Source organism: Pseudochaenichthys georgianus, chromosome 24 (assembly GCF_902827115.2).
Source record: "Pseudochaenichthys georgianus chromosome 24, fPseGeo1.2, whole genome shotgun sequence".
NCBI lineage: Eukaryota > Metazoa > Chordata > Actinopteri > Perciformes > Channichthyidae > Pseudochaenichthys > Pseudochaenichthys georgianus.
In genome coordinates this window covers 26,960,384-26,987,950 of record NC_047526.1, presented here as the reverse complement: position 1 = coordinate 26,987,950, position 27,567 = coordinate 26,960,384, and the positions used below count along the sequence as shown (strand labels likewise).

The window sequence follows — 27,567 nt, the reverse complement described above, 5'->3', positions numbered from 1 at the left end:
TCATAAAAGGCTGCTGGGCCTCTATTTCTAGCATGAACCTTTTATAAAGTCTCACAGAAACAGAGAAGGACATTTTTTCTTTTGTTATTTTCTTTTATTGCGTTATCTTCTTCCATTAGAGCTCAAAGCATCTGGAAAACCGCTTGACAAAGATTACATCTATCTTATTTTATTTACAATTTAGCATACAAAGCATAGTCTATCACAAGAAAAAGTGCTTTAGTGTAGTGGAAGAAAAATACAATGCATTAGAAGAGGATTTACAAAAAGCCAAAATATCATTAGCAATACTGTACACATCACAACTACAACATAGAACATGAAAACTCATAGCATATTTGATCCACGGTCAACTGTGTTTTCATAGCTTCATCGTGATAGACTACCTGTCATACGTATAATACATCTCTTTTAAGTGTGTACTCTTAATGGTACTACTGAGAAAGTGCAACCACAGAGGCGGCACATATGACATTCATTTAAAGTGAAACAGTGATAAAAGAAAGATTGGAATATCTGGACATATACAAGCAATTCTCTAACACAGAGCTGCTCAGTGGGCAGAGCCTTAAGTCACATGTCCTCTGTCTCAACAACCCAAGAACAGTGAAAAGGGGAGTAGGGAGCTGCTATGAAGCAAAGTACTCACAATATTATGTTCTCTAAATCAGCAAAGATCACAAATGCTTTTCTCTGAATGAGTTAAAAATAAAATAAGTTTGCACGGTTGCTGTAGTGAAGTTTGAAAACCAGATCTTCGGCTATGCCCACTGATAAATGTTTGTATATATCTAAAATTCCAATCTGTGTAAAATCATTCAAACATAAGACTCCTTGGCGTAACAAAATTCCTCAAACACAGGCTGGCTGCATCTCCGGGACACGGCCTCTCGGCGACCTGCGGACACGGACTCCGACATCGCTCTCTGACGGAAAGGCTGCCGCTGCTGCACGTTGGCGTTGTCCCGCGCCTCCTGAGGGAAAGAGTCTCTGTACTGACAGACTGAGCTGGTGCCTGGGAAGTCATAATTTACAGAGGAAGGCCGGGACCTTCTCCCCTGCTCGATGGCGTCGTGTACAGTCATCGATCCGTACCGTGGAGGAGGACCGGCGTTCTGCACCGCCTGCACGTACGACGGGGGTCTGCAGGGGATCTTGCTGTCCACCTGCTTGAACACTTCAAAGGCGGACAAAGGGCGAGGTTTGGGCTCAGCCGGTGGATCTGCTTCACTCTGAGAGTCCTCCTGCAGAGTTTCACAGGGGAAGGAGTTTTCCTTCTGAGAGTCCTTCTTCAAGCTGCTCCTGCTGAAGGCTCCTACGCTCCTGTTCCTCATGAGGACTTTACTGGCAACTCTCATGGACTTTGAACGTTTTTTCTCATCTGGAATCGGCCTTGGAATGTCCTGCTCAATGGTTTTGTTTTCCCTCCGGGTGCAGACTGGCGACCCCACGGGAGAGCTGGTGAAAACAGAGCCTTCTGACTGATTAGAGGCGGCGCTCTCCAGAGAGGAGCAGGAGCAGTTCGCTGCCATGTAGGGCAGGTGATCCATGTTGGAGCTGCTGCTCAGTTTTGGAAAGGACAACACCTGTTTTGCTCCACCTCGTTCTCTGAGCAGGAAGGAGTCGTCTGAGATCTGCTTTCTGAGTGGCTGCTCCTCAAAGTGCGTCGTCTCCAGCGAGCAGTCGTCGTGGCTCCTGGAGTGGCTGCAGTGGCTCTGCAGGTCGGCTGAGAGCAGGATGATGGGCTCGGAGCAGCGGCGGCTGAATGGTGGTTTTGAGTTGAACTCGGCCTCAGCGGGCCAGGAGGAGGTGGTGGAGATGGGACGACCCTCCCTGGAGGAGGACGACCCGCTCTCTGCATCTCCATCCAGGTCAGTGCTGTCGTACGCTGAGTCGTGGTGCTGGGAGCACAGCGAGTCTGCAGAGCAAGAGCAGGAGGACATGGTTAGGATCTCAATATGTGTTACTAAGTGTGTATGCAATTCAATTTCACTTGAGTTATGGACTGTACGAAAATGTTTAGGGTGAAGGTGGGGTCAGTAAAGATATGGAGGGTTATTTTTTTAGCTATTTAAAAAGCGAGGTTGGTAAAACATTTTTGAGAGCCAGAACAATTACTAAATATTCTAAATTCCAACATTTATATATTTTCTTAATCAATTTCTTGCATGATTCATTCAAAAGAGAGATTGAATGGTGAATAGTTCAGCCTTTTGTGTGTGTCCTGCATCATAGAGGGCAACAATCTTACCTCAGTAAATTATGTTTGTGTTTTAGTTTAGTCAATTTATTGAACATGTCAGAAACAAAAAAATATAACAATAATATATATATTCTCTTTTTTTCTGTTGCTACTGTCGTGGAGCAATATCTAAGCTTTGATGAACCTTGAATGTTTAAAGAGTGCACATCTTCTGTCAATAGCCACAGCTACTTTATTCAATTTAAATCAAAGTGCAATGCACCATTTGTTATCGCCGAGTTTTTGTAATTTCCCTCCAAGTGCAGCATGTACAAATTATTATTTCCTAAATATATGAATGTTCAAATCTGAGTTAAATTGAGAATTAGGGGTGAGGGCATAACTAAACTTGTTTTCTTTTCAAAATAACAGAAAGGTACAGTCCCTAAGAGTAATAAACAAAGCATTGATTGAGGTGTAATGTACCTTCATCAGTGTCCAGCAGATTTGGGATATTCTCCCCAACGATCTCACAATGCTCAATCAGGTACTTGGTTAGCTTTGTGACCTGCAACAAATAAGAATAAGCAACAATTAGCAAAGTTACCAGAAATCAGACAAAAACAAACAGTTTGTTTAGGTAAGATAAGCGGAACTAAACAAACAGCTTCCAAAACTCTGTGCAAGAGTCATCTTATCTTATGAAACCTTTTGAGGTTTTCTGCACCAAGAAACCACGAAGCTTCAAAGCACCAAAAGGAGAAAGTACAGTCATAACAGTTCTCTTTACTTTTTCGGTTTTTTCCTTCTGCTCTTCCAGCGGGGGGCCGTCCAGCTGCAGCAGCGTCGGGCCGATACACACCGCCAGGTTGTGGGCGTCCATCTTGTTGGAGTCAGCGTTCTCCAGGATGTGATGGAGGACGCAGAGCAGATACTGCAGGAGGAGTTTGTTGGACCCCGGGATCTCATCTACCACCCTGTGGGCGGGTAGCAGAAAGGGGGAAGGAAGAGGAACAAAGAGAACACGAAGACAACATTAGCTTGGCGCTCTTTTAAAAAAAAAAAAAAAAGTTTCTTCCTTTTTTAAATCTAGACAGACTTAAAAAGAAGAAGTGGTTTGTGTCAGTCTATATATGGTGGACATTGGGAATGTTCTGCAAAATTCCACTCAAAAAACCCTCATGTATAAATGTAATGTATAATTACACACTGAGGGGTGCATCTGCAGTTAAAGGACAGTGTCTGTCTCGACTCATGAACATTCATCTCTTACTTTTTTGTTTCCAGAGCTTTCTGCTGGCTGTCTTCAATGTCCAGAGCCGCCATCCACTTGTCATACAGAGCAGACACTAGCAGGCTGCCAGGAAGCTCCTTCAGAAAACTCTGCAAGCATCAAGAGAGGGACGGTGGTAAGACACGGTGATCACCAATACAAAATATCTGATGCTTCTAAAATTCAATCTGTAGGATTGTGTGAGTAGGAACAAAAGCATAAAAGGTATCGCATATTGTTCTGACTGAAATGATGATAAATATCGTAGGAGTAGTAGTACTGGTGGAGAATAACCAAGTGCTGTACTTACACTATGTGACATTTTGAGTCATGTTACCTGAATATTTCCATCTATGCTTTTAATCAACATTTTACTCCACTATGCCTTTGGTTGTATAAAGCCTTTGGTATTTTCATTTGTATCCGAGTACTTCTCCCCCCACTGTGGTAGTAGTAATAGTATCATTGATATATTTGAGTAATTGTGGTCATGGTGGTAATGGTCACATACAGAAGCAACAGGTGAAATAGTAGTTAGATGAATGCTAAATGTGTATCCAGGCCTTTATTGGTAATAGGTATATAAATATATAGGAGTAAGATTCACAGTGAATTGTATAGTGGTAGCGAAGTCATCATTTCAACTTGAAGGCCAAATAACTCACAATAATGATTTTATGATGATATCTATAGAAAATATATGTTTTGCATTTAGTTTCGGCAAATTATTAGAGAGAGTATTTAACCATGACTGTACAAAACCGTACAACAACAAAAACAAAAAATGACACTAGCTAATAGTAAAAATGCAACGAACATCTGCCATAAAAACAAAAGGGAAATCATTTAAGAGGCGCTACATTACTTACACAATATTACTACCATGATATTAATATTGAATATGACGGTTATTGTCAATACCCGTAGACACTCCTAGTGGTATAATATAAAATGGGATGAGGGCGGGAACGTACTTTGAGAAGCCCGACGAGCAGGACGACCGGCTGGCTCTCCATGTCCACCTCCATGCCGCTGTTGAGCTGCTCCCTGATGTCCACCATCTTCTTGTTGTTGCACGTTTTCCGAAACACTCCCTCTGTGGACGGCCCTCTCTTCCTCAGCCACACCAGCAGCTCCTGGTGAAAGGAAGGGGACAGAAAGAGGTGAACACAAGGTAACAAAGCATGGCATTTTGTGATGACACTAATTAACGTGCAGAACAAGCACTCGCTTGGTCAGCACACACACATTTATCGAGGAAGAGTGTGCTATACAAAGTGCCACACATTCACACACATGTTGGCCACACCATGTAGGCAAATTGAGGTGTAAAGCTAATGACACTTTCACTGTGTTGACTGCAGTTGCTTATAGTGAGCATTCAGTGGTCATTCCTTACAATAATAGGAAAAGCAGTGACATGAGAAATAGTTTTGGGACTAAGCCATCAAGCTCTTTTTCTTCCGCCTGATAGGAAACTTGACTGGCAAGAGGAAGTGATGAGATCTGACATTTGAGGTTAACTTACTGCGACTGGTTTAGGAAGTGAGCATTCATCAGGGCATATTTTGCAGAGGGGCCGTCCAAAGAGCTGATTCTTTCTCTCGGTTTCTGATCGTCTCGCTTTGTTGATGAAACTGGAGCCGAGTCTGAGCCGCCGCGCCAGCTTCCACTTGGTTTCTGAGGGGAGCACAAACGTCTTTATTAAATATTGTATACTTCCTCCTGATTTAAAATGAGTACAACAACACAAGATCTGCAATATTATAGGCCATAGTGCCAATGTGTTAAAAAAAAATGTCACTCCTTCACTCCTATCAGTAGATTTCCCCTTTTCTGTCTCTGTGGTCAAACCGCTTCACAATTAACCAGCCCCACCCTCATTCAAAACTGCCGTTTTCAAACTCACCAATGGGAGTCTTGTCCTCATGGTTAACCAACTGCTTTGACACTGCGGAGATCTTTGCATCGCCCTGGCAACAAAATAAAGAAAAAGTCATGTGGTGAAGTGTGAAACAGGAACAATGAGCAAGGCAAGAGGACGGAAGGGACGGGGGGTGTGTTTTTTTAACGCACCACACACACACTCACCATTCATGACTACTGACATGTGAATGAGTTGAAATAAGTCAATCAGATGCAGCATTATTATCATCTTCAAATATAAAACCTTTTTTGAATTGTGGTGTAACTGTGTTTTTGCAGCTACAGTAAATACACGTTCAGAGGCATCTTGCACATATGTCCTCCTTTCAGCATGAGGGGAAGGTGCAGGTGTTTTTCACAAACAGCTTTTTCGCTTGAATACCTTTTATATCAAGAAGCCAGTGAAATGAGGTTTTTACTTACGTCAAGTGGAAAGTCGATGAATTGTTCCATGCCACCTCCTGTTAGAGTTTTAGTCTGAAAGAAACATGAGAGATGGGGATGGATATTATTTAGTAAAAGCTCTTTCTGAGTATAAATATGTTGTGGTTCCTATTGGACAGCAGGCACAGTGAGAGACTAACCGTGATGCTGCCACTCAAAACCTTCATGAGGACGTCTGGAGGGGAAGAAGCACAACCAGCCTTTGCGTCTTTAATTTTCCTGGAGTGAGGAATAAACATATTATACATTCATTATTTGTCCTTCAACTCTTTTGCAAACTCTGCCTGAGTATTCACACGCTGTTGGCTCTGCCTTTTAGATCAAACACAACCGCACAAAAAGTCTGGTATTTCACACTTTTGTCTATCATGTATTTTTTCTTTGAATGTTTATTTTATTATCTTTTATTTTTAATGACTGTTTTTAAATGCCATTTCCTTAATGTCTTTCATTTTTTGTAAAGCACTTTGAATGGCCTTGTGTTGAAAGGTGCTATATAAATAAACTTGCCTTGCCCATCAACTTTACAACAGATCAATATCACAATGAATGTACTTATTTAGTCATATTTATTTATTATTAGTGACGGAATGAACACTGTTCTTAATTATCCTTACATGCCATACTGCTGTTAGTGACATCATGTTCACAAAAATGTATATTTGAAAGAACTGTTTCTAAATACGATTTAAACAGACTTTTAGTGATATTAATTGACTCTCGCTGATGATTGAGTACTCCCTGAAGCAATACTGTGTGGTCAACATTGATCAAAATGGTTTAACAATGCAGCTCGAGTACTATTAATCTCGCTATTATGATAATGTAAAGATATTATGATAACATTTCCATTTATGAAAGGAAAATAAAGTTGTTTCTTACCTGTGAAGAGTATCTAACCAGCGTTCTTTCACCTCAGGCGAACTGTGGGCGAGATAACAGCATGGTTTGAGTTACTAATCCACAGAGAGAATCAAACAGACCTGATGCAGTGGGACGACTGAGACAACGTGCGCACCCACGGTCTCTTTTAACAACTCTGGAAACTGTAACACAGTCATGGGAACAGGAAGCAGCGTCACGGCGATCCCCAACAAGCGTCTTCCACTTCCTCCTTGCATAGTTTGCTGCGGCTCGGCGTCCACTGGTGGAAACATGGTGACGAAACAGAAACGTGTGCCTGCAACTGAAGAGCTTCACCATGTGATAAGAGTTCTTTCAGCGTGGCAGCACTAATGCCAGCCATATCGCAGTATCTAATGTCAACAAGTGTGCACAATGATTCTCGTCTATGGCCACCCCGTGTGAGTGAGAAGGAAACTTTCACACACTGAATCATCACCAGACACAAGCCATCACAGACTGAGTATAACTGGCAACATTTTAAATCCCACCTGGGGAATCATCAACTTCTAGGAAAACGCATTGAGTCAAAAACAAAAGCATTTTCTGCTTTGTGAGAAATGTGGGAGTCAGTGAATTAGAGAAATGACTCTCCACTTGTGCTATTAGGTGACTTTGATGAGTTGTATATAACAAATCATTTCAGTTGATTACACGGTCGAGACAGCAGACGGAGAGCCTTTCTCCTGCCCTTCATCGTTATTGTAAAAGCCAGTATTTCTAGATAAAGTCATGGGGTGTTGATCCCCTGCCGATTGTGTAACCTCTTGTCTTGTGATTCTTTCTGCTGTGACTTTCTCTTTGTTACTTCCCTGTTTTCATGAAGGCCACAAATAATAAGCAATTTCCTACAAGTGACTATTACATGACAGATTTCTAATAACTTTGAAAAAAAGGGAAATAAGTAACAGAAGGGCTGTGCTTGTGTGCTTTTCTAACACATTTGGAAAACAGTTGACCTAAAGGCCCTTTTGGAAAGAAAATAAAGAGTTTGATGATTTGATGGCAATATCTGACCTAAAGCTACGAGCAGCAGCCAGTTAGCTTAAAGGTCACCTATTGTGCAAAATCCACTTGTTCACATGTTTTCTACATCAACATGTGTCCCCTCTGTGTTAAAAGATTCTGATCGTTTCAGGAAAAAAGATTCTCTCTCTTTTTGTCCTGATCCATTTACACTGAACAAAAATATAAACGCAACACTTTTGTTTTTGCTCCCATTTTTCATGAGATGAACTCAAAGATCTAAAACATTTTCTATATACACAAAATAACCATTTATCTCAAATATTGTTCAAAAATCTGAAAAAATCTGTGATAGTGAGCACTTCTCCTTTGCCGAGATAATCCATCCCACCTCACCGGTGTGGCATATCAAGATGCTGATTAGACAGCATGATTATTGCACAGGTGTGCCTTAGGCTGGCCACAATAAAAGGCCACTCTGAAACGTGCAGTTTTGCTTTATTGGGGGGGTCCGAAAACCAGGCAGTATCTGGTGTGAGGGGTAGGGGTAGGGTTACGGCCCGTCCACACAGCGGCGTGCGTTGAAAGCTTCACCATTCACTTTGAATGGGGTGACGTCACTTTTAGCCAAAATGCATCGTGGGAAGCGACGCGGAGCGTAGCTGGCGTGGCTCGCTGCAAAAGATGAGCAATGTTCAACTTTTGACGCCTCGGCAGAAGCGTCAGCCAATCGAATCATATGCCAGTACAAGCTCTAGCCAATCAAACCGCTGCTTGTGTGTCAGGGGCGGGAGATTCATGTGATTGGTTGTTGGTCGAGTTTCAGACACGTCCGCCGGCAAGCGTCAACGCACGCCGCTGTGTGGGCGGGCCGTTAGGGTTAAGGTTAGGGTTAGGGTTAGGGTAATGTTGTGAATCGAGTGGCCCATGGTGGTGGTGGGGTTATGGTATGGACAGGCGTATGTAATGGACGACGAACACAGGCCACTTTTCGTACCCCCCCAAACCCCCCCAATAAAGCAAAACATATAGAGTGAGGAAGTGACATCTGATCACAAGTGTGATCACATGCTTGTATGTTACAGTACAGAGCAGTCACTCTTACAACAACAGTAGAAGCACTCAGATCCCCCACCCGAGCCAAAGCAGAAGCACTCAGACCAAAACTGAAAACTGAAAACATGTCATTTCCTCACGTTTAAGTCTTGCTGCGTTTTGTAGGGAAGAAAATGATTAAACTCATAAATTCTTCAACAAAGAAAATTGTGATTCTATTTGCAGCCCTAATTACAAGCCCAATTTTAAAATGTCACAGAGCTGTTAAGTAAATCCTCCTCCGCATCAGAGGTTAATTCATATTTTAGGGTCAAGGATCCAGTTAAAAGCAGGATTAGAGTGTAAGAGGAAGCATGACAATAAAGTGAAGATGCTCACAGACACACATGTGTACATTCATGCTTGCATGTGTGTATTCAGGCACGGAAGTGTTCTGCTGCTCACCAAAAACACACCACACAAAACGTGAGGTGCCAGGCGAGGACGACGGTCACTCTGAGATCAATATCCCCCATTTGTCCCTCCTCTTCCTCCAGTTCATCTTCGAACCCGTAAATCCAGACGTCCTCCAGACCCACTCTGTGCTTCAGACAGTAGCTGGCAGCCGACCTGTTCAAGTAGAAGCAGAAAAAAAGGCGATCGCCATCTAATTATTTATGTTTGTTTCCAATTCTCACAGCCTTTCAGTTTCCAGATTGGATCAGGGTCGAGTTCCATTAATCTGTCTCAGTTATGAATTGTCCTTCTATAGGTTGGTTTACACCGAGTGATTAAAAGAGATTAGGTTTCTTCAACATGACAACAACTATTAACAAAAGTTGGAGGTATAAAAATAACAAGGTGACATTTGTAATGTGAAAGCCTTCAAACCTTAAAATAGTTCCATGTACAAGGAGCATGACTGTACAATGCCGTCTTAAATCCTAATGGAAAATGGATTTCTGTACATACAAAGAAATGCGAGGAACTTGCTTCACATATGGATTGTATCAATTAATTATAATTGCTCTTGTGTTGCTCTTGGGAGACGTTTTCTTTAGTGCAACAAGGTCTCTACAAGCTAGCATGCTTGTCACATTTCTAAATGAAAGATCCTTAGTATCTTTTGAAAAGGGGGAAGCATGACGTTGAATACCCTGAGCTTTACCGTACGCTCTTTGCTAATATAATGGTTGGCCTGCATTCAGGAAGGAACGTTATATATGGCTGCACTCGTTTTTTGTACTGTGATGTGAGCATGAAGAGGCATGAATGCCTGAAGTGGATCAAAAACAGCTTTCACAAAAGGTCAGAGGGCACTTATTCATCACAGCAACAGCAAATCAAATCAAGTTGTATTTATAGAGCACTTTTATAAACGATTTTTGGTCGAGCCAAAGTGCTGTACATAAAATAAAAATAGCCTACAGTAGAGACACTTTACAGCAAATACAACAGCACAGATTGTTCAGAATATCAGTATGAGAAAAACGACACCCTCTGTCCTTAGACCCTCTGTCCTTAGACCCTCTGTCCTTAGACCCTCACATCGTACAAGGAAACACTTCCAGAGAAAACCCACAGTTTAAGGGGAACATGGGAGAAACCTCAGGGAGAGCAGGTCTCCACACACTGCAACACACTGAGACTGCAGCAGAATAGTCAGAGAGGGTTGCAGACAAAGGAGGTGAGGTGAAACACTCAGAGGCTTTACAGTATAGAACTAGAGAGAGACATGTCCCGTGCCACTGAGGAAATATGGAAAGGCTGCGAGGAACAAAAATGGACAGATGAAAACACGAGTTATGAGTTGAGGGCCCAGACTGTGAACCACTGTGCGTTGTTTATGTACTAAGCAGCTTTGTTACATTTCCCAACACTCGAGTCCTGGAACACTGCCGAATCAATTGTGGTGGTTAATGAATTGATTAAGAATTACCATCAGCATAATTGAAAATGAAACCAATAAGTATGACTATATTTCAGGCTGAACATTGTATTTTAGTTGTTTTTTGTAAGTAGGCTACAGGGCCATACTAAGGATGTAATTATCCAAGCTACAGAGTAGGGCTGGTTAAAGAATACACCTACCAACCTGCTCTACAATGATCTGTACTGCAGAGTTAAAGGATGAGTTTGAGGATCAACACCACTGTTATCTAGTAGTTCCTGAACTGGGAAACAATTTGAGTATTTACATTTACACGTTATAGAACATGTCTAAAGAGATGCCCTAAAATGAGAAGCAAGACAGTTTTCTTTACTTTCTTTTTTGTTTAACAGAGATAAACTTTCCCTATAGATGTCACCATCTTCAGTATAGACTTTGATTTCTTGTATAGTTTACTTAAAATTAATATCAAGTGGTTTTTTGTGGCCTCTGGAAGCCTGGTTGATCATTCGTCCTTGGGAAAATATATATAAAAAATGGCTGTAAAAAGCTCCCTCCAGAGCCTGAACATACATTATTCTTTCAAGAGATCTTGATGTGAAAACATGTGGACGTACTTTCAATGAACTGCCATAGGATTATTTAGAGAATGCATGAGGTATATAGTGTATACACTGCAGACTCTGTTTTCTCATCATACTGTAGTACTAACTGTGCTACTGGAACAGTGGGCAGGTTGTGGTACACAGATGAGAGCAACTGTCCTCCCACTCAAGATAAAACTTCCACTGGCTTTGAGAAACATCTCAGATCTGACTAAGATTAGCAGCCATCTAAAGCCTCTTACTAATAAGTGTTCTGTTTTAGTATGTTGGGTAGAGATATGGAAGATAATGCTATTTTCATCCAGTGTTTTCATTGTAAATGTCAAAATAATAATAACGAAGAAGTGATTAAAATTGAATTTAGGTATGTGTTGTAATATGGCTTATTTCTAAGGCTTATTTAAGATGTTAAATATTGTAACTTGTGACACTAATAAAGCAGCATTTAGAACTTAAAGTACGCCCTGTTTTGTTTGTTTCAATGTCGAAAGCGCACAGAGGGAATCACCGTGTTTTCTTCTGTTATTTACATAAAGTCAGAGTGACTAAACGAAAACGCTTTTTGTTTGCTTGGAGATTCCCCAACAGTCCGAGTGTGCGGCCTAAAAATACACGTTTTGGTTTTACTTCCTCTTTCACTCTCCCATTCCAACTGTACAACTGTGTGACGTTTTGTAAGCAAAACACATTTCAAACATCACCTCAGCTGTATTTCTCTTCTCCTTTTTATTGTCTGCCAGTTGCTTCAGAGGTTTCCATGTGGAGATTTTTAGATTTCTTCAAGTTTTAACTGATGACCACAATGTATGTTAATATCTCCGTTTCTTACTTGAGTTTGGCGAAGACAATGACATCACTGAAGAGGAACAGGTGTCTCTCGTGGGTCTTGGAGCCCTCGATGACCTGAACACACTCGTCCATTAGCAGCTCTCCGTTCTCACTGCTGAGGCCGAGCACAAATGGACTCTGCTCCACCGAGACAACACAGCAAGAAGCCTCCTCCCTGAGAGGAAAAGCACATTTATTGAGCGGAAGAGACGACCAACAGCCAGTCCAGGGTAATGTAAGCAATTATGTTATTGGATGTCATGCATGCTGTTTTAATGGGTTTGCAATATTTTCAACCTCTCTGAGCCGTGATCCTGTGTCAGACGCACTTTGGAGTTGATCGTTTAAACAACGTTGACATTTTGGTGTAACAGTTAAATGGCGTTTAAAGGAAAGCAATGATACAAAACCAGTACCTTAACACATATTGCAACACTGCTTTGTTGACAGTAGAGGGATTTTAAGAACCAACGTTTTAAACAGTGTAAATTAAGAGATTTTAAGGAACACTGCTTTCGTGTCTAGAGTTAGATGTTAAGGTCGATTGCACTCGTGTCAATATGTAACAGGAGCCATGAAACCATTTGAAATATTATGTACAATTAGTGTTTTTTGACCTAATACTATGTCGAATTTGAATTAACCAGATATATACTCGATAAGCAAATATTCTTGAGTATGTGAGCTTACTTTAAATTCTCCACTGTCCCAATAACACTACAACTTTTCAGATTGTCTAATGGTGGACTGCGAGGAAGAAGGTTGAAATAATTAACCCTTAAAAAAAACACAACCGTTGGAGAAAATAATTAGTTTGTAATGCAAGTATTTTTTATTTAACCAGATAAAAGCATTGAGATAAAATCTCATACAATGCTGACCAAGAAGGCAGCAACGTTACACATTCTTACACATAACACGGACATATAAAATACAGAGAACACACATTTGGGAAAGTAAGAAAGGTACACTACTTATTACTGCAAGAGCAGCTGATGGTAAGGACCTCAGACCACTTCAATTTAAAAACAGGCTATTGGGACAAGTGCCATCATTTTGAGGCGTGATTGAAGGTCATTCCAAGACCAAGGACCATAATAAAAAAGACAAATTTTTCCGGTGTCAGTCCGCACGGCAGGAACCTGGAACCGTATCCAGGCACTGGATCTGAGTTTGTAAGAGTCACAAGTATACCGTGCCATTTAAGTGTGTAGGATTTTGCGACATCAAGCCTTTCTTTTATCCATTGATTTTTAACCAACTGAGTCCCTCTCTCTTTTCAAGACTGCCATGAAGAGCACCTGAGTGCAACACTGTGGTGATGTTGAGGTATATTTCAGTACGTAACACTTCATTACCATGGACATGCCTACAGGAGCAATTGGGGGTCAAGTGTCTTTCCTAAGGAGACTTCGACATGCTGACTGCCCTTCGGTATTCACTCCTCTTCACTCTAAATCCCTGCTTTCTGGTAAGCTTAGCTATCATTAACAACCATCTTTTGGCTTTAGCTTAATATTGACCATGCCTATTTGCACCAGGGTGAGAAATCTATGATGAAATGTATCTTTTGCTTGTCTAAGGATTGTAAACACAATGAGGCGACTGAAAACCATAAATGATAGGTGTATATGACGTATGTGCTTACATGTTAACAACACCAGCAGTTTCTTCCATGTAAAAATGAATATGAACTATATCCTGAAATGTCTTTGCAACGTTTCATACATATTTAACACATTGCATAAGTTTAATCTGAAAGCCTTATGAAAACAGAATAAGAACTGAATTGGTATTCATCAAACTGCCTTCTAGCTTCTATAAACTGGACAGTATCGACACTTTGTTCTTAAATGTATTTTACAAAAGAGGAAAGAAATGTACTTTTCTTTCATAACTCAGACATTCCCTTTTGCCTCAGCGGCTTGTAATGCTTTAATGGAATGAAAGGCTCCAACATATAACCCCTTTTTCCATTCAGAATATGAATCGTTTTCTCCAGCGAGAGGCAGGAAGACATCGTCCTGAGCAAATAAACAAAGCGTGCCACCTTACATTTATTCACAATAAAGCTATGAGATACTCAGCATGGAGGCAGCTAGGACTGGATGGATACATTCTTAATATAAACAACCTGGTGTAGCGGTCATTCTATCAATTTAACAATCATCTTTTCTACCGCATACGATACCTTATAACAAAACACTCCCAAAGGCCCTGAAACAGATCCTCTTTCTCTTCTACTCACTTGATATTTGTCTAGCATTTTATTGCTATAATAATGTAATTTGAGTGAAGTGAATCTGTACACAAATTGTATTACTTATAGCCAGGGTTGGGTTGTAACGGAATACATGTAACGGCGTTACGTAATCAGAATACAAAAATCAAGTAACTGTATTCAGCTCGCGTTACATTTGAAAAACGAGTAATCTGATTACAGTTACTTTCGTAAACCTGAAGTGAATACATTTTGGATTACTTATTGGAATTATTGGTGGAAAGATTTCCTCACAACATTTAATATTCATTACTAAAGGTACAGCGGAATCATCACAGCGCACAAAACCTATTACCACCGCAGATGGGCCAAAAAAGCGTTTGAAAAAAAATCGCGGGTCTGCTCGCTCTGAAACAATAACAACGAAACATGGAGGAACAAAAGTCTGCGTTTAAATCGCGTGTGTGTATATAGAGGTGTGTGTGGTTAAAACACATCAGCCTGCGGTCGCTCTTTAGCCTTACTAATGATTATTTCTGAAGGTAAACACAGTGAAGGCGGTGCGAAAGGCGGTGCGAGCTCGTCTTCTCAGAGGCTGAGTTAACCCTCCCGCTGCCTCCTGGCGCTGCAGAGATGTCATGAAGTGAAGCAGGTTTTCCTTCTATAAAACAGCTGTGGGCAGCAGATACCGTGAGAGTCACAGACAGGAATTCATAGATCAAGGCAGACTGGTGCACACACTCTCCTCTCCTGTTTTGCCGATCAGGTGCTTAAACAAATATAGCTCTACACCCAGGGGCGGACTGGGACTACAAATCAGCCCGGGACTCTCGACCGCAAGTAAATACCGCTAGTAAATTGTCGGGGGGGGGGGGGGGGGGGGTGCTAGTGACTTACCGCAGAGGTAGACATTAAGGGTAAAATGCCACTGGCCCTCTGTTCATATTTGGTTTATTAAAATAATGATATTGTGGTCATTGTTAAAAAATGTCTGCTATTTTTAAGAGTATTATTATTTGTATAATGCGCTTTCTGCCTTCCTGTCATTAGGAGTTAGACATGTAATGGCTATGTAATTGATTTGATTAGAACCTTCATTATCCTAAACTGGTGGAACATTTCGCCAATACCTTTATATTGTCTACTCTTCACTTACTTGTCAGCATAGGTCGGCATTGATGTACAGAGCCGACAGAAGACCTTGTTTATATTGGCATCATATTGAGAGGTGACGCGTCCTAAAACCAGGAAGTAGCTGCGTGTTCCCTCGACAAAAAGCAATGGGATTTCTCCACAGGGTTTTGGAAAATAGCTGGAAATAAGGTCTGTGGAAAACAAACCTATTTGATAAATGCACGTTTTGTTCAGCCGGATAATCTCCACGTCTACCCTACTTTTATAATTTCCGAATCATAAATCTAATCGATAGATTATAAAAGGGTTTTAGGACGCGTGACCGCACCACTAGAAGCCAACTCCATCGATCAAGCTGAAACTTTCTCTCCCTCTTCTTCTCATGCTCCCTGTCACTCTCCTTTAACTCCTCCGGTGACTTTCTTTTATTTGAAGATTGTTTTTTGCCCGGCGCTTGGCCGGTTACCGCTGGTATTCAAAACATTTTGGCGAATGGTTAGGTGGTGCGATAGTCTTTAGTGAAGGAGCACGCTCACAGGAGCCTGCTCGCGCTGCGCTCCGCAGCAAACAGCAGTTTGCTTTTCACCCAACAACGACAACCGACTCACGGAACGCTATGTTGTAGCGTTGATAAACGAAACAATTTAACTAAATTGCTAGTCAAAATACCAATACCACAGGACAATTTTTTTAAGGCAATATTTTTAGTGGCCCGAGCGCGGGCAAGTGGAAAGTACGTTATGCTGGCCTGGGGTGTCTTAATAGTGCTTCAGGGCCAACGGGCCATTTAATGTCGAGCCCTGCCGGTTACCGGCCGGCCCACATCGTCCGACCGGCCCACTTCAATACCGGCCCATCGGGATTCGTCCCGAACGTCCCGATGGCCAGTCCGCCCCTGTCTACACCCCTGGCCGAAATGTCCTTAAAATGAAGTCCGAGTTCGACATTTTAATTCATGTCCTGCCAACACTGGCAGGACAGAAGGCGACACGCCCTTTCTAAGCCGTGTCCCTCACTCACTCCTCACATCCCAAGCTGCATCCCCAACAAGTGTATTATGTTGTTAAATCATTTCAGATGTGATGTTTCAGTTGTGCTCTTGATAAGCCATTAAAACAGTAAAAACACGTTCAGTTTCCTTTTGCTTTTTGTGTCTCCTGTTCACCAAAACATACCCATTTTAGATGGAAAAAGAAAGTAATCCAAAAGTAATCTAAAAGTAATCTGATTACGTTACTTTTTAAAGACACGTAACTGTAACTGTATTCGGATTACTTTCAGAGCCATGTAATCAGTAATCAGTAACTGATTACATTTACAAAGTAACCCTCCCAACCCTGCTTATAGCAGAACATTGTTTTTCTTTCATTCTCTCCTATTAATCATCAATCCATTAGTTTTGTCCTTGTTTTGACCTATGACCTTATTCCGATCAATGCTTTCCAACCTTTTGCTAATTCAATCTGGACCATCCAGGTTCATGATTGATTATAATGGAACAAGATAGAATTAAATTGTGCAGAACACAACTAGACATTTTCTAGTCTTGTGAAAGATTTGTTTTTCTCATTTGTAGCTTCTTAAACATATTAACATTTAAATAAATTGTAAAATTATCTGAAAAGGACACACCCCTTTTAGGCTAATCCTAAACTCCTGCGTTTAAGAGTCAAAAAGTATTTCCCCCACATGTTAAACAGATGTATCACTGTTCCTTTATTTATAGATTAATCATAACTTGGTCCATGAAGCTTTTTGGGCCACTTTTTATCTAGCTATTCAGGGTTTCCATTGAGTTTGTGTTAGTGGCCGCTTTGACAAAAATTAGGACAATCTCAAGGGGTTGATCTCAAGATAATACATTTCTGATTTTAAAAGGCTATTGGATCAGACACTGACTGAAGACTGCTGTTGAGTTTAGTTGTCTGAAAATAAACCCCGTTTTTTCATTTGTTTTAAAAATAGATATGTTCACGTACTAATCGATAGCTAGTGATCCTTCCCCGTAACCATTGAGAGCCTTGTGTTATGTTTTATTTGAAGGAAAATGTCAAATCCATACGTAGGGGTATCACTTCCCCTCACAGATCAATATCATGTAATCTTATATGTTCCTAGAACACACTGGTATTACTTCTCTGACTGGGTCATGCGTGTTTAGCTGAAAGGAGAAGACACTCAGAGTAGAAGAATGTGCATCAAATCAACACATGGCAATACATACTCAAGAAGTAAGTATTGTTTGTCCTACATGAATATGAAACCAATTTTGGTCAGCGTTCTTCCCACTTACTGAGTTCAGGGCAGATATTCAAATAGTTTCAGCAGGGGTACTTTCCCTGTTACCCTTCTGGCCCGCCCACTGAAGATGACACATAAAATACTGGCATATAGAAACAGTGGGAGAACTATAAACTCAAACTGGTGGTTATCAGTGTGTGTAAACAACAAAAATCAACTTTAAAAAAGGGGTTATAATAACATGAATTACTGCTGCGTGAGCCTAATCCAATGAGAAGGCGTTTAAAAACAGCTTTAACGAGATTAACCAAGTGTTTAAAATGGCAAATGTGTGTGACGTGTTGTGAAGGAGAATGGTGCATTTAATAACACACAAAATTTCCTTAAAAATGGCATTATATTATACGCCTTACAGTGAGATTACTATAATGTATAAGATTCATTTAGACCATGTTGAAAACAATCAGTCTTCAAGAGGTGTTTTTGCTACACTTCATCATTGATATGAATATTTCATTAAAAGATAGTATGTTGTTGTGGAATGATGATACTACATGATATGCCCGTATAACTGTGTGTGAAACGGTTACATTACACTTTGGGTTGTTGGTGTTCTGTGTAGATAAAGAATGTAATTAAAATGGCACTGCTTCCAATTATTTTTAATATCGGTTGTAGTAGCCGTATATGTTTGTAGTATCTGTGTTGTTTGGTTAAATGATATGCTTTAATTTTCTAATAAAGCTCATATAGCGAATTATCTTTAGCATCTATTTTTTGACGATGAGATACCATCTACATCAGTGGCAGTCCCCCTTTAGTGAAACTGCCACCCACCAAGTCCCCCCGCCTCAAGGAAATGCCCAGAGTGTGTGTTTGGGCGCCATACGTAAGATTTAAGAGTAGGAAGTGTGTGTCTGACATTTCTTTAATTTGCCATCCTCGCCCACTGGATGCTCTGGTGGTCTTTGTGTGAATATTGCACTAACAGCTCTAAAAGGTTAAAGAGTTAAAAAAAACAGATATTGAAGAGGAGGTGAGAGCCAACGCGGAAAAGAATCTGATCACAGACATAACAGACTTTACGTGTGTCATGAGGTTAGGACGGCAGACGATCAAACCAAATAAAGGGTGAGGAGAGGCGATATAAGTTTCTTTCAAACACGAAAGAAACACTTTAAATTAGGATTATTTTCAAGGTCATGATTTTAAGTCTCCTTCACCTTAGGATCCCACAGCTAAAATAACAGTTTTAGACCATACATCATAATATACAGTATGTTGTTTTTTTAACAGATACTTTCACTTCTAAATATCCCTCAAATGACAGGGTCTGAAATATGTCTCATGTTAGAGGACTAAACGTACAAATCCAGACTGCTCAGTCTATTGAACTTTTTAAATCTAAAAACGCACCTCTTTGCACTGGCTTTTAACACTAGTTGACAATAACATTTTTACAGTTGTATGTGTTTTTATAGGTTTCTAGTTGTTGTGCTTTTAATCATTGTTTTATTATTTTACTCCCATTGTGTTATTTTATATTTTATTTATTCCCTGTGAAGCACTTGTTTTTTTTTTTAAATGTGCTATATAAATAAATGAAGATTGAGATTGAGGTGTTTGGAGATAACGATTTAAAGTAGAAGACAGATAAATGTCAGCCTGGTCCTCAGAGAGGTTGTGACTGAGGTTTAAAGAGTTTGAGCTCATCGCGCAATGGCGTTTCAAAACCCTGCTCTGAAAATCCCCCGCAAGGACATCTGTGTTTGTGGCCTGGGGTGATATGGAGTTGACATCAGGAGTGTTTCTGCTCAGCACGTGGTGGCAGCGTGATGCGAGGGGGAAATCAGTTTCCTTATACATGTTGAATCAAGTGCTCATCTGTGACAACAACAGAGGTGATAGAGTTTGAATTCCCATGTGCTGCAGCATTTCATTTCATCTCATTTCAAACCTTTATTTATACAGATAAATCCCATTGAGATCATTGATCTCTTTTTCAAGGGAGACCTGCTCAATTAGTTCCACATGAAACATAAAAACATAAACAGAACAACAAAAGGACATCATACAGCATCATTTACATAATTATCCACATAAACAGGTACCAATAGCTTCCGATTGAGTAGCATCCAACCGAGCTTTAAAAACATTTAGTGGCACCAGATTGTTCAGTTTCCATTTAATTTGCAGACTATTCCAAGACAGAGGAGCTGTGCATCTAAAAGCTGTCTTCCCTAAGACAGTCCTAGCAGTTGGCGCATTCAATAAAACCACAGCATGCGATCTCAGGCAGTAGCCACTTACAATTCTCCGTGAGATCAGGGAGCAGATATAAGATGGAAGTTTCCCTAGCATGGCTTTGTATATAAAAATGTACCAGTGACTGAGCCTCCATACAGTTAGTGAAAGCAAACCAGCCCTTGCATACAGGGTGCAGTGATGGGTTAATGCTTTACAGTTTGTCACACATCTTAGTGTGCTGTGATACGCAGCATCTAACTTGACCAGGCAAAAGCATGAAAAAAATGCTGTATGCAAAGGAGCAATCCCATTTATTTATATAAACCCTTTCTTGTTTTTTTAAATGCACTGTCAAATAAAGGGCATTTCCTAAATATAATGCAGTGAAACGCAGGGTGAACCTGGGGCTATATTTAAGAGCACTTGAGGTAAAGTGGGATTTTCAAATGTCTTGGATAATTATTTCTAATATGCCTGCAGAGATAAAACTACTTGACATTTTTAAGGCACCCACATTCATCCAGGCTTAAAAAAAACTGAATTTAAGCTACAAACGTTTCTACATTTAGATTAGTAATTATCTGATCAAATATATAGTATCTAATGAAGACATACCAAAACAATTCAGTACTTTTTTAACATATTTAAATCGTAATTGCGGCTGATTTAAGCGAAATACCTCATGACTGATTCTTGTGAACAGCTGCTTGATTATTATCTTTTTGATGATTTGCATTTGCCATCTATGTCAACACCTCACAATTAAAAGGTGAAAATTGCATAGCACGTCTTTTAAAGATTGTGATTTGACTCAAAGCTCGCTGTGAGGATTGTTCATTTTGAATAATAGGCATACACAGTATGTTCAGTAATTGTTCAGCAGATGGGAAATAATGATGTACACACCTGATAGAAGGCCATGGCACCCCCAGCGCCTTCCCAAAGACCAGAGATGGAGCCGAGCGTCGCCTGTGAGCCAATTGCTTGAGGTGCTGTTAGAACACAGAGGACTTGTTATGGTGAAACAATACTTCTTTATGTATCTCTGTTTCTATCTATTTATAGGATATTTTATATCATATTAATGTGATGTCCAAACACTAGCACTCCTTACAACAAGTACCATAGTGGCATTTTTACACCCTAAATAGCTGTAAATTACAAGCTGCAAGGCTTTTCACACGTTATCTTTCCACCCTCTTCTCACCAGATGTCTGGGAGTGCATGTACAGTGGGGCAAAAAAGTATTTAGTCAGCCACCAATTGTGCAAGTTCTCCCACTTAAAAAGAAGAGAGAGGCCTGTAATTTTCATCCTAGGTACACTTCAACTATGAGAGACAGAATGAGAAAAAAAATCCAGAAAATCACATTGTCTGATTTTTAAAGAATTTATTTGCAAATTATGGTGGAAAATAAGTATTTGGTCAATAACAAAAGTTCATCTCAATACTTTGTTGGCAATGACAGAGGTCAAACGTATTCTGTAAGTCTTCACAAGGTTTTCACACACTGTTGCTGGTATTTTGGCCCATTCCTCCATGCAGATCTCCTCTAGAGCAGTGATGTTTTGGGGCTGTCGCTGGGCAACACGGACTTTCAACTCCCTCTAAAGATTTTCTATGGGGTTGAGATCTGGAGACTGGCTAGGCCACTCTAGGACCTTGAAATGCTTCTTACGAAGCCACTCCTTCGTTGCCCGGGTGGTGTGTTTGGGATCATTGTCATGATGAAAGACCCAGCCACGTTTCATCTTCAATGCCCTTGGTGATGGAAGGAGGTTGTCACTCAAAATCTCACGATACATGGCTCCATTCATTCTTTCCTTTACACGGATCAGTCGTCCTGGTCCCTTTGCAGAAAAACAGCCCCAAAGCATGATGTTTCCACCCCCATGTTTCACAGTTGGTATGGTGTTCTTTGGATGCAACTCAGCATTCTTTCTCCTCCAAACACGTCTAGTTGAGTTTTTACCAAAAAGTTCTATTTTGGTTTCATCTGACCATATGACATTCTCCCAATTCTCTTCTGGATCATCTAAATGCTCTCTAGCAAACTTCAGACGGGCCTGGACATGTACTGGCTTAAGCAGGGGGACACGTCTGGCACTGCAGGATTTGAGTCCCTGGCGGCGTCGTGTGTTACTGATGGTAGCCTTTGTTACTTTGGTCCCAGCTCTCGGTCCCAGCTCTCGGACTCGGTCCCCCCGTGTGGTTCTGGGATGTTTGCTCACCGTTCTTGTGATCATTTTGACCCCACGGGGTGAGATCTTGCGTGGAGCCCCAGATCGAGGGAGATTATCAGTGGTCTTGTATGTCTTCCATTTTCTAATAATTGCTCCCACAGTTGATTTCTTCACACCAAGCTGCTTACCTATTGAAGATTCAGTCTTCCCAGCCTGGTGCAGGTCTACCATTCTGTTTCTGGTGTCCTTTGACAGCTCTTTGGTCTTGGCCATAGTGGAGTTTGGAGTGTGACTGTTTGAGGTTGTGGACAGGTGTCTTTTATACTGATAACGAGTTCAAACAAGTGCCATTAATACAGTTAACAAGTGGAGGACAGAGGAGGCTCTTAAAGAAGAAGTTACAGGTCTGTGAGAGCCAGAAATCTTGTTTGTTTGTAGGTGACCAAATACTTATTTTACCAAGGAATTTACCAATTAATTCATTAAAAATCCTACAATGTGATTTCCTGGATTCTTTCCCCCCATTCTGTCTCTCATAGTTGAAGTGTACCTAGGATAAAAATTACAGGCCTCTCTCATCTTTTTAAGTGGGAGAACTTGCACAATTGGTGGCTGACTAAATACTTTTTTGCCCCACTATATGTAGACACGTTAGTTTAGCTGCTATAGGCTTGGACTGTTGAGGGGGGCACCTTACTCCGTCTTTCTGGCTGTTTGTACCTGTGTACTCTCATGTTCCGATTAACCCAGTTTTCACCAAATCTCTTTTTTGTGTCCATATATACGCCGGGATCCTGAGTCGAGGCTAATCCTGTTGCTGTGGTCGTGTGTCCTGGATCCTCTATCCTGAGCACTGGATCTAAGTCCTGGACTTCGGGTCGTGGCTGAACCAGTCTCTGCGGTCCTGCCTGACTCTCACTACTTCACTCATGGCTCCCACAGGATTGCTGACATCCTCGTGGATTCATCTTCTTATTATAGACACATGCATTTCCAAACATCTGGACTACCTATGTTGTAAATGTATTATCTTTTCGATTTACACACGGCATCTATTGCACGTCTGTCCGTCCTGGGAGAGGGATCCCTCCTCTGTTGCTCTTCCTGAGGTTTCTCCCATGTTCCCTTTAAACTGTGGGTTTTCTCTGGAAGTGTTTCCTTGTACGATGTGAGGGTCTAAGGATAGAGCGTATCGTATTGTCATACTGATATTCTGTACAAACTGTGAAGTCCACTGAGACAAATGTAACATTTGTGATATTGGGCTATATAAATAAACATTGATTGATTGATTGATTGATGTCTCCAAAGGTTACGTGTGAAACATACTCTCCATGTTGTCCCACAGATCTGCACATCTCATCTTTACTGAATGAAAGAAAGTATCTTGTAAAAGTGAAGGACAGAATCATAAAACTTTACAATCTTAAACGTTTCAAAGACATAAGACTTTCTCTTATGTACATTGCCTTGTTTTTTATGCTGCTGCAACGCAAACATTCCCCAAATTGTGATCAATAAAGTACTTTCTATCTATCTAACAGGCTGCACGCTCAATATTCATCGTGAAAACATCAGTCCAGCCGCTTCACAAAGGGACAGTTCAAGTGAGCAACGATACGATGATAGCACACTGGGCTGCAACTAAAAACCATTTGTATTTATTGATTTTTTGGGCAAATACAGAGCTTCGAAAAATGTATTAAATCAGATAATCACTTTTTAAAATATGAGAACGTGATTACCTTTCACATAAAATAATTGGTTACGTTCAGGAAAAATATCACGGTGTGGGTTGAAATGATTAATCTGTTAAAGCTATTTTCTTTGATTGCTGTCAATGTTAAAATATACCAATGTTCATATTTGTAAGAAACAGAATAGGAACAGGTGTCTTCTGTAGACCAGAGTGTATTGACCTGTTGTTTACAGTCAATTAAGGGGCTTCTCACAGTGTTTGATCTTTCCTTGTATTCTTTTGTCTGGAAACAGCCATATAGGAACTCAACAACAACACAACAGGCTTTCTGAAGCAACAGAAAGTCTGTTGGGTTATTGTTTTAACAGCAAAGATGAGGAAATTAAAAATAGAAGGGACCATAATTGTAGGTACATACACAATTAAAAATACTGCTTGAAAAATACATAAAGCATCAAATTCAAGCGTGGATTCAGACTCTAGTGACCACCAAAGTCAACGCTGGAAACAGATAAGAAGGTCCATCTGACAACTATTCCCTACGGTCCTCCATCAAACCCAATTGAGTTTAAAAAACATCTATCGCGGAAGAATGGAAGAAGGTTTGGCGACAATGCCTTTTTCCACGAGTAATAACCGATTCAACCTGAGCACAACCTCTCAGCTATTTATGGTCACTCTGTTGAGAGGACTCCATCACAGTGAACATTTTTGAATCTCACTGAAGCCACTCACCCATGAAAATCACATATGGAGTCCCAGCATCATGGGATTATAAATTCCCACTTGGTAGGCTAGAGGCCGGTTATCGCATGTCGAGAAGCAGAAGTGATTGACTGCTGCACACATGTCACCTAGCAACAGCATCCAGGGCTCCACACTTCAGATAAGATCAGAGATTTAAATGAAGCCCTAGAGAAAGGTTTTAATCAAAAAAGGCTTTAGGAATACAGTAAGAGCTCTGTTTAAGGCCAAGTTGAGCGTACGACGTGTGAGACTACAAATAGAGGTATTTTTGAAATGTCGTGTGGTTTGAAAGAGTGTATCTGAGTTTGTAAAAGCACTTACTCAAAAAACATCACCATTTTGCTACATCTTTTTTAAAATGTTGTCCAGTTATATCAATCAATAGGAAATGGAAACAAACAGCTAACAAGGCTTTAAAGTTTCCATAAGAAGTAACAGAAAGACTTCTTATCGAACAGAAGACATCTAGAAGCAGTGCTCTTTCTACAGCTTCCCTCATAGCACACAAAAGCACTTAACGTACGCATCAAACCGTCTGAACTCATGCTTCACTCCCTTCCATGAACAGATCAAATCCTCTCATCTGTAAAAAAAAAAAGCACACTTCAAAGCCTTTTTGCTGTCACCGTCACTGCTCCTCACTAAACTGTAGTAATAACACTCAATGGATCTTTTGTTGTTGTTGGGGCTGTAAGGAGTTATAGTGCTTTTTTCCCGCTGTTCCTTAATTGTTATATGTGAAAAGGCTGTATACTAATTTCGTCAAACAGAGGTGAATATATTATTAAAAGATCTGATAAAATATAAAAGAACAATGTTGAGATACTGTATCATAATTATGAAAAACTGCAGTATATCATATTAATGAATGAAATACTGACATTTAAATATCACATAGTTAGATTAAATAAATACGACAACAAAGTATTGCTTTTTGTATTTTGTTTTTACCTGATAATGAAGCTCCATGAAAGAGGTACGCAAAAGTGAATGCAATTTATCACGAGGGGAAATTAATGTGTTGACAAAGATTTGTGATAATCCATCTGATCATTGTTGAGATATCTCAGTCTGATCAATACAGATTGAATTGCTAAAACCGAACCTTTTTATTTATCAAACCTAACCTTTAATTCACCTTTTTATTTTCCCAGCTGTTAAACATAGGTAACATATTTGCTATCCTGTTGTGGCCGCTCTAATTGCTTGAGAAACTTGAGAATTCAGGTCAAGCCGAACTAAAGACAGAAAGGAAAAAGAGCAAAACAAAATGAACAAAAGCAGGAATACAGGACAAAGCACCTCTCTCGGGCCTCTGCAACATGTTTCTATGCTTCCTCAGGACAAAGAAGACCAGAGTGACCATTCAGTCCAGAGTGCACACATGTACTTAAATGTGATGCTCGTTGAACACAGTAGACAAACTGTACCATCCTCCACCTTCTTTATGATAAACCAAGGGCCAAGCGAACACTTTTCTTTGACAGGATAATTATTTCCATTCACTACAGTTTGAAGGCCAACTAGAGCTAAGAGATAATGAGATGTAAAGGAGGGACGGCCAGACGAAAGTGCTGTTCAGTTAGCAGCACACATAGACCCTTTCCTATGCCATCTTCTGGAAATCACTGTACTCATAATGTGTTTTTTGCTTTGGAGATATCTCGTCAATTTTCGTCAAGACACCAGAAACAACCTGTAAACAAACGACTGACATATATTCACATTTAAAGGTTATACTCATAAGCTTAGGAGCAACTTGCTGCTGGATCAGTCCTTACAATCTGGCTTTGAGTGTGTTGCATTTTAGTGCCAAGACTTCAGAAACATCCCGAAACACAGCAAAAAAAAGGAAAGAAGGTAGATACAGTTTAAGGTAAAGAGGGACTCTTATTTGTATGGGCCTATTTAAGTGATTCGAAGTAGGAACTGCGGGTGTAATGTCCTGGTAATAACTGGCCATTTAATTTAAAAAAGCAGAATACTCACTGACATATTTTTCCTTAATAAATAAACAAAGGATTGGTTTTCTGGTCTTAGAATATAGAGAGTACTGTGTATGTTCATTGTAATGTTTTGTACCTGCACTCAGAGACCATAACTCTGCCATAATGACCATCTCTGGCCCTGGGTTGAAAGGACGCTATCACTTAAAAGGAACTCCATTTAGGAGTTGAATTGCCATCAGCCATTTCAGACCTCCAGTTTTTCTTGTCTTTGTGCAGCACTGACCTTTTCTAAACCCTCATACGTACAGAAACGTATGAACAACAATACAGTGATGGTTGTGTCATATTCAAGGGGCGCTGCATTTCACTATTTCACCTTTGCCTTTAGATGGTGGATCCATACTCACAGGATGTAGAGAAGCTGCTGCAGCATCATCATAGCTTCCTCTCCTCATTGCTACAACTCCATCATCTGGAGAATCCATGGTGGTTTATTCAAGCAAGACTTCAGCCGCCTGATTTCCTTTGCTGTTCGTTTATCCGACTGCAAGTGGAGGAGAAGCAGTTTGAGGTCTCTGATGTGAATGAAAACCTGGGGAGCTGTTGCAGAGTGTCCAGCAGAACAGCTTCTCCTGACGTGCTAATGAGAGTTACAACAATGGAGGCCCGGCTGGCACAAGAAATAGTGCCTGACCTAGACTCACAGTGCCACTCTGATGCGAGCCCCACAGACCTATACCCCTCCATGGCCCCCACACCCTGTCCTGTTATGCTCCAGTGGGGCGGATTCCTTCCATAAAGAGATCGCCGTGCGTTCCACCAGGGCCGCCGCAAAGTCCCCATTTCCAGGCTAACGAGGGTGAGATGACGTGACTGCCAGTGGCCCCCGAATAACAAGGTTGCAAACTCAACACGAGTCTATCTTGAGCTAAGCTGATGGGACACTCAGCTGTGCAACAGTGATGGGGTTTGCTTATAGCCGATTCCATTAGATTTTTACTCATGCCAATTTCCTTCATGCTTCAATCTTAAAGTGACGTTTGATTGAAGGACCCCTTGTGATGCTAACTTTCTGGTTTTAGACCCAAACCCA

At 40.7% G+C, this 27,567-nt stretch overlaps 1 protein-coding gene across 1 annotated transcript; it reads right to left on the bottom strand.

Moving 5' to 3' along the window:
* Positions 1–72: 72 nt before the first annotated feature.
* Positions 73–26,985, bottom strand: tagapb (T cell activation RhoGTPase activating protein b). The gene is made up of 14 exons (XM_034076083.2): positions 26,882–26,985; positions 20,803–20,888; positions 12,055–12,228; positions 9,195–9,359; positions 6,708–6,749; positions 5,966–6,044; positions 5,805–5,858; positions 5,365–5,428; positions 4,984–5,135; positions 4,430–4,591; positions 3,456–3,565; positions 2,973–3,159; positions 2,669–2,750; positions 73–1,918 (listed from the first exon to the last, which is right to left on the bottom strand). The coding sequence occupies exons 1-14, from the start codon at positions 26,957–26,959 to the stop codon at positions 819–821; spliced, it is 2,535 nt and encodes an 844-aa protein (XP_033931974.1). The 5' UTR covers positions 26,960–26,985; the 3' UTR covers positions 73–818.
* Between the last annotated feature and the right edge of the window lie 582 nt (positions 26,986–27,567).

Bases quoted from the DNA above. Each gene is read 5' to 3' on its own strand.
- tagapb (XM_034076083.2), bottom strand. From the start codon at position 26,959: ATGGATTCTCCAGATGATGGAGTTGTAGCAATGAGGAGAGGAAGCTAT. The intron at 20,889-26,881 runs GTGAGTATGGAT...GTGTTCTAACAG, and splicing joins CAGCAGCTTCTCTACATCCT to CACCTCAAGCAATTGGCTCA. The intron at 1,919-2,668 runs GTACATTACACC...CTTGCTCTGCAG, and splicing joins TCTGCTGGACACTGATGAAG to ACTCGCTGTGCTCCCAGCAC.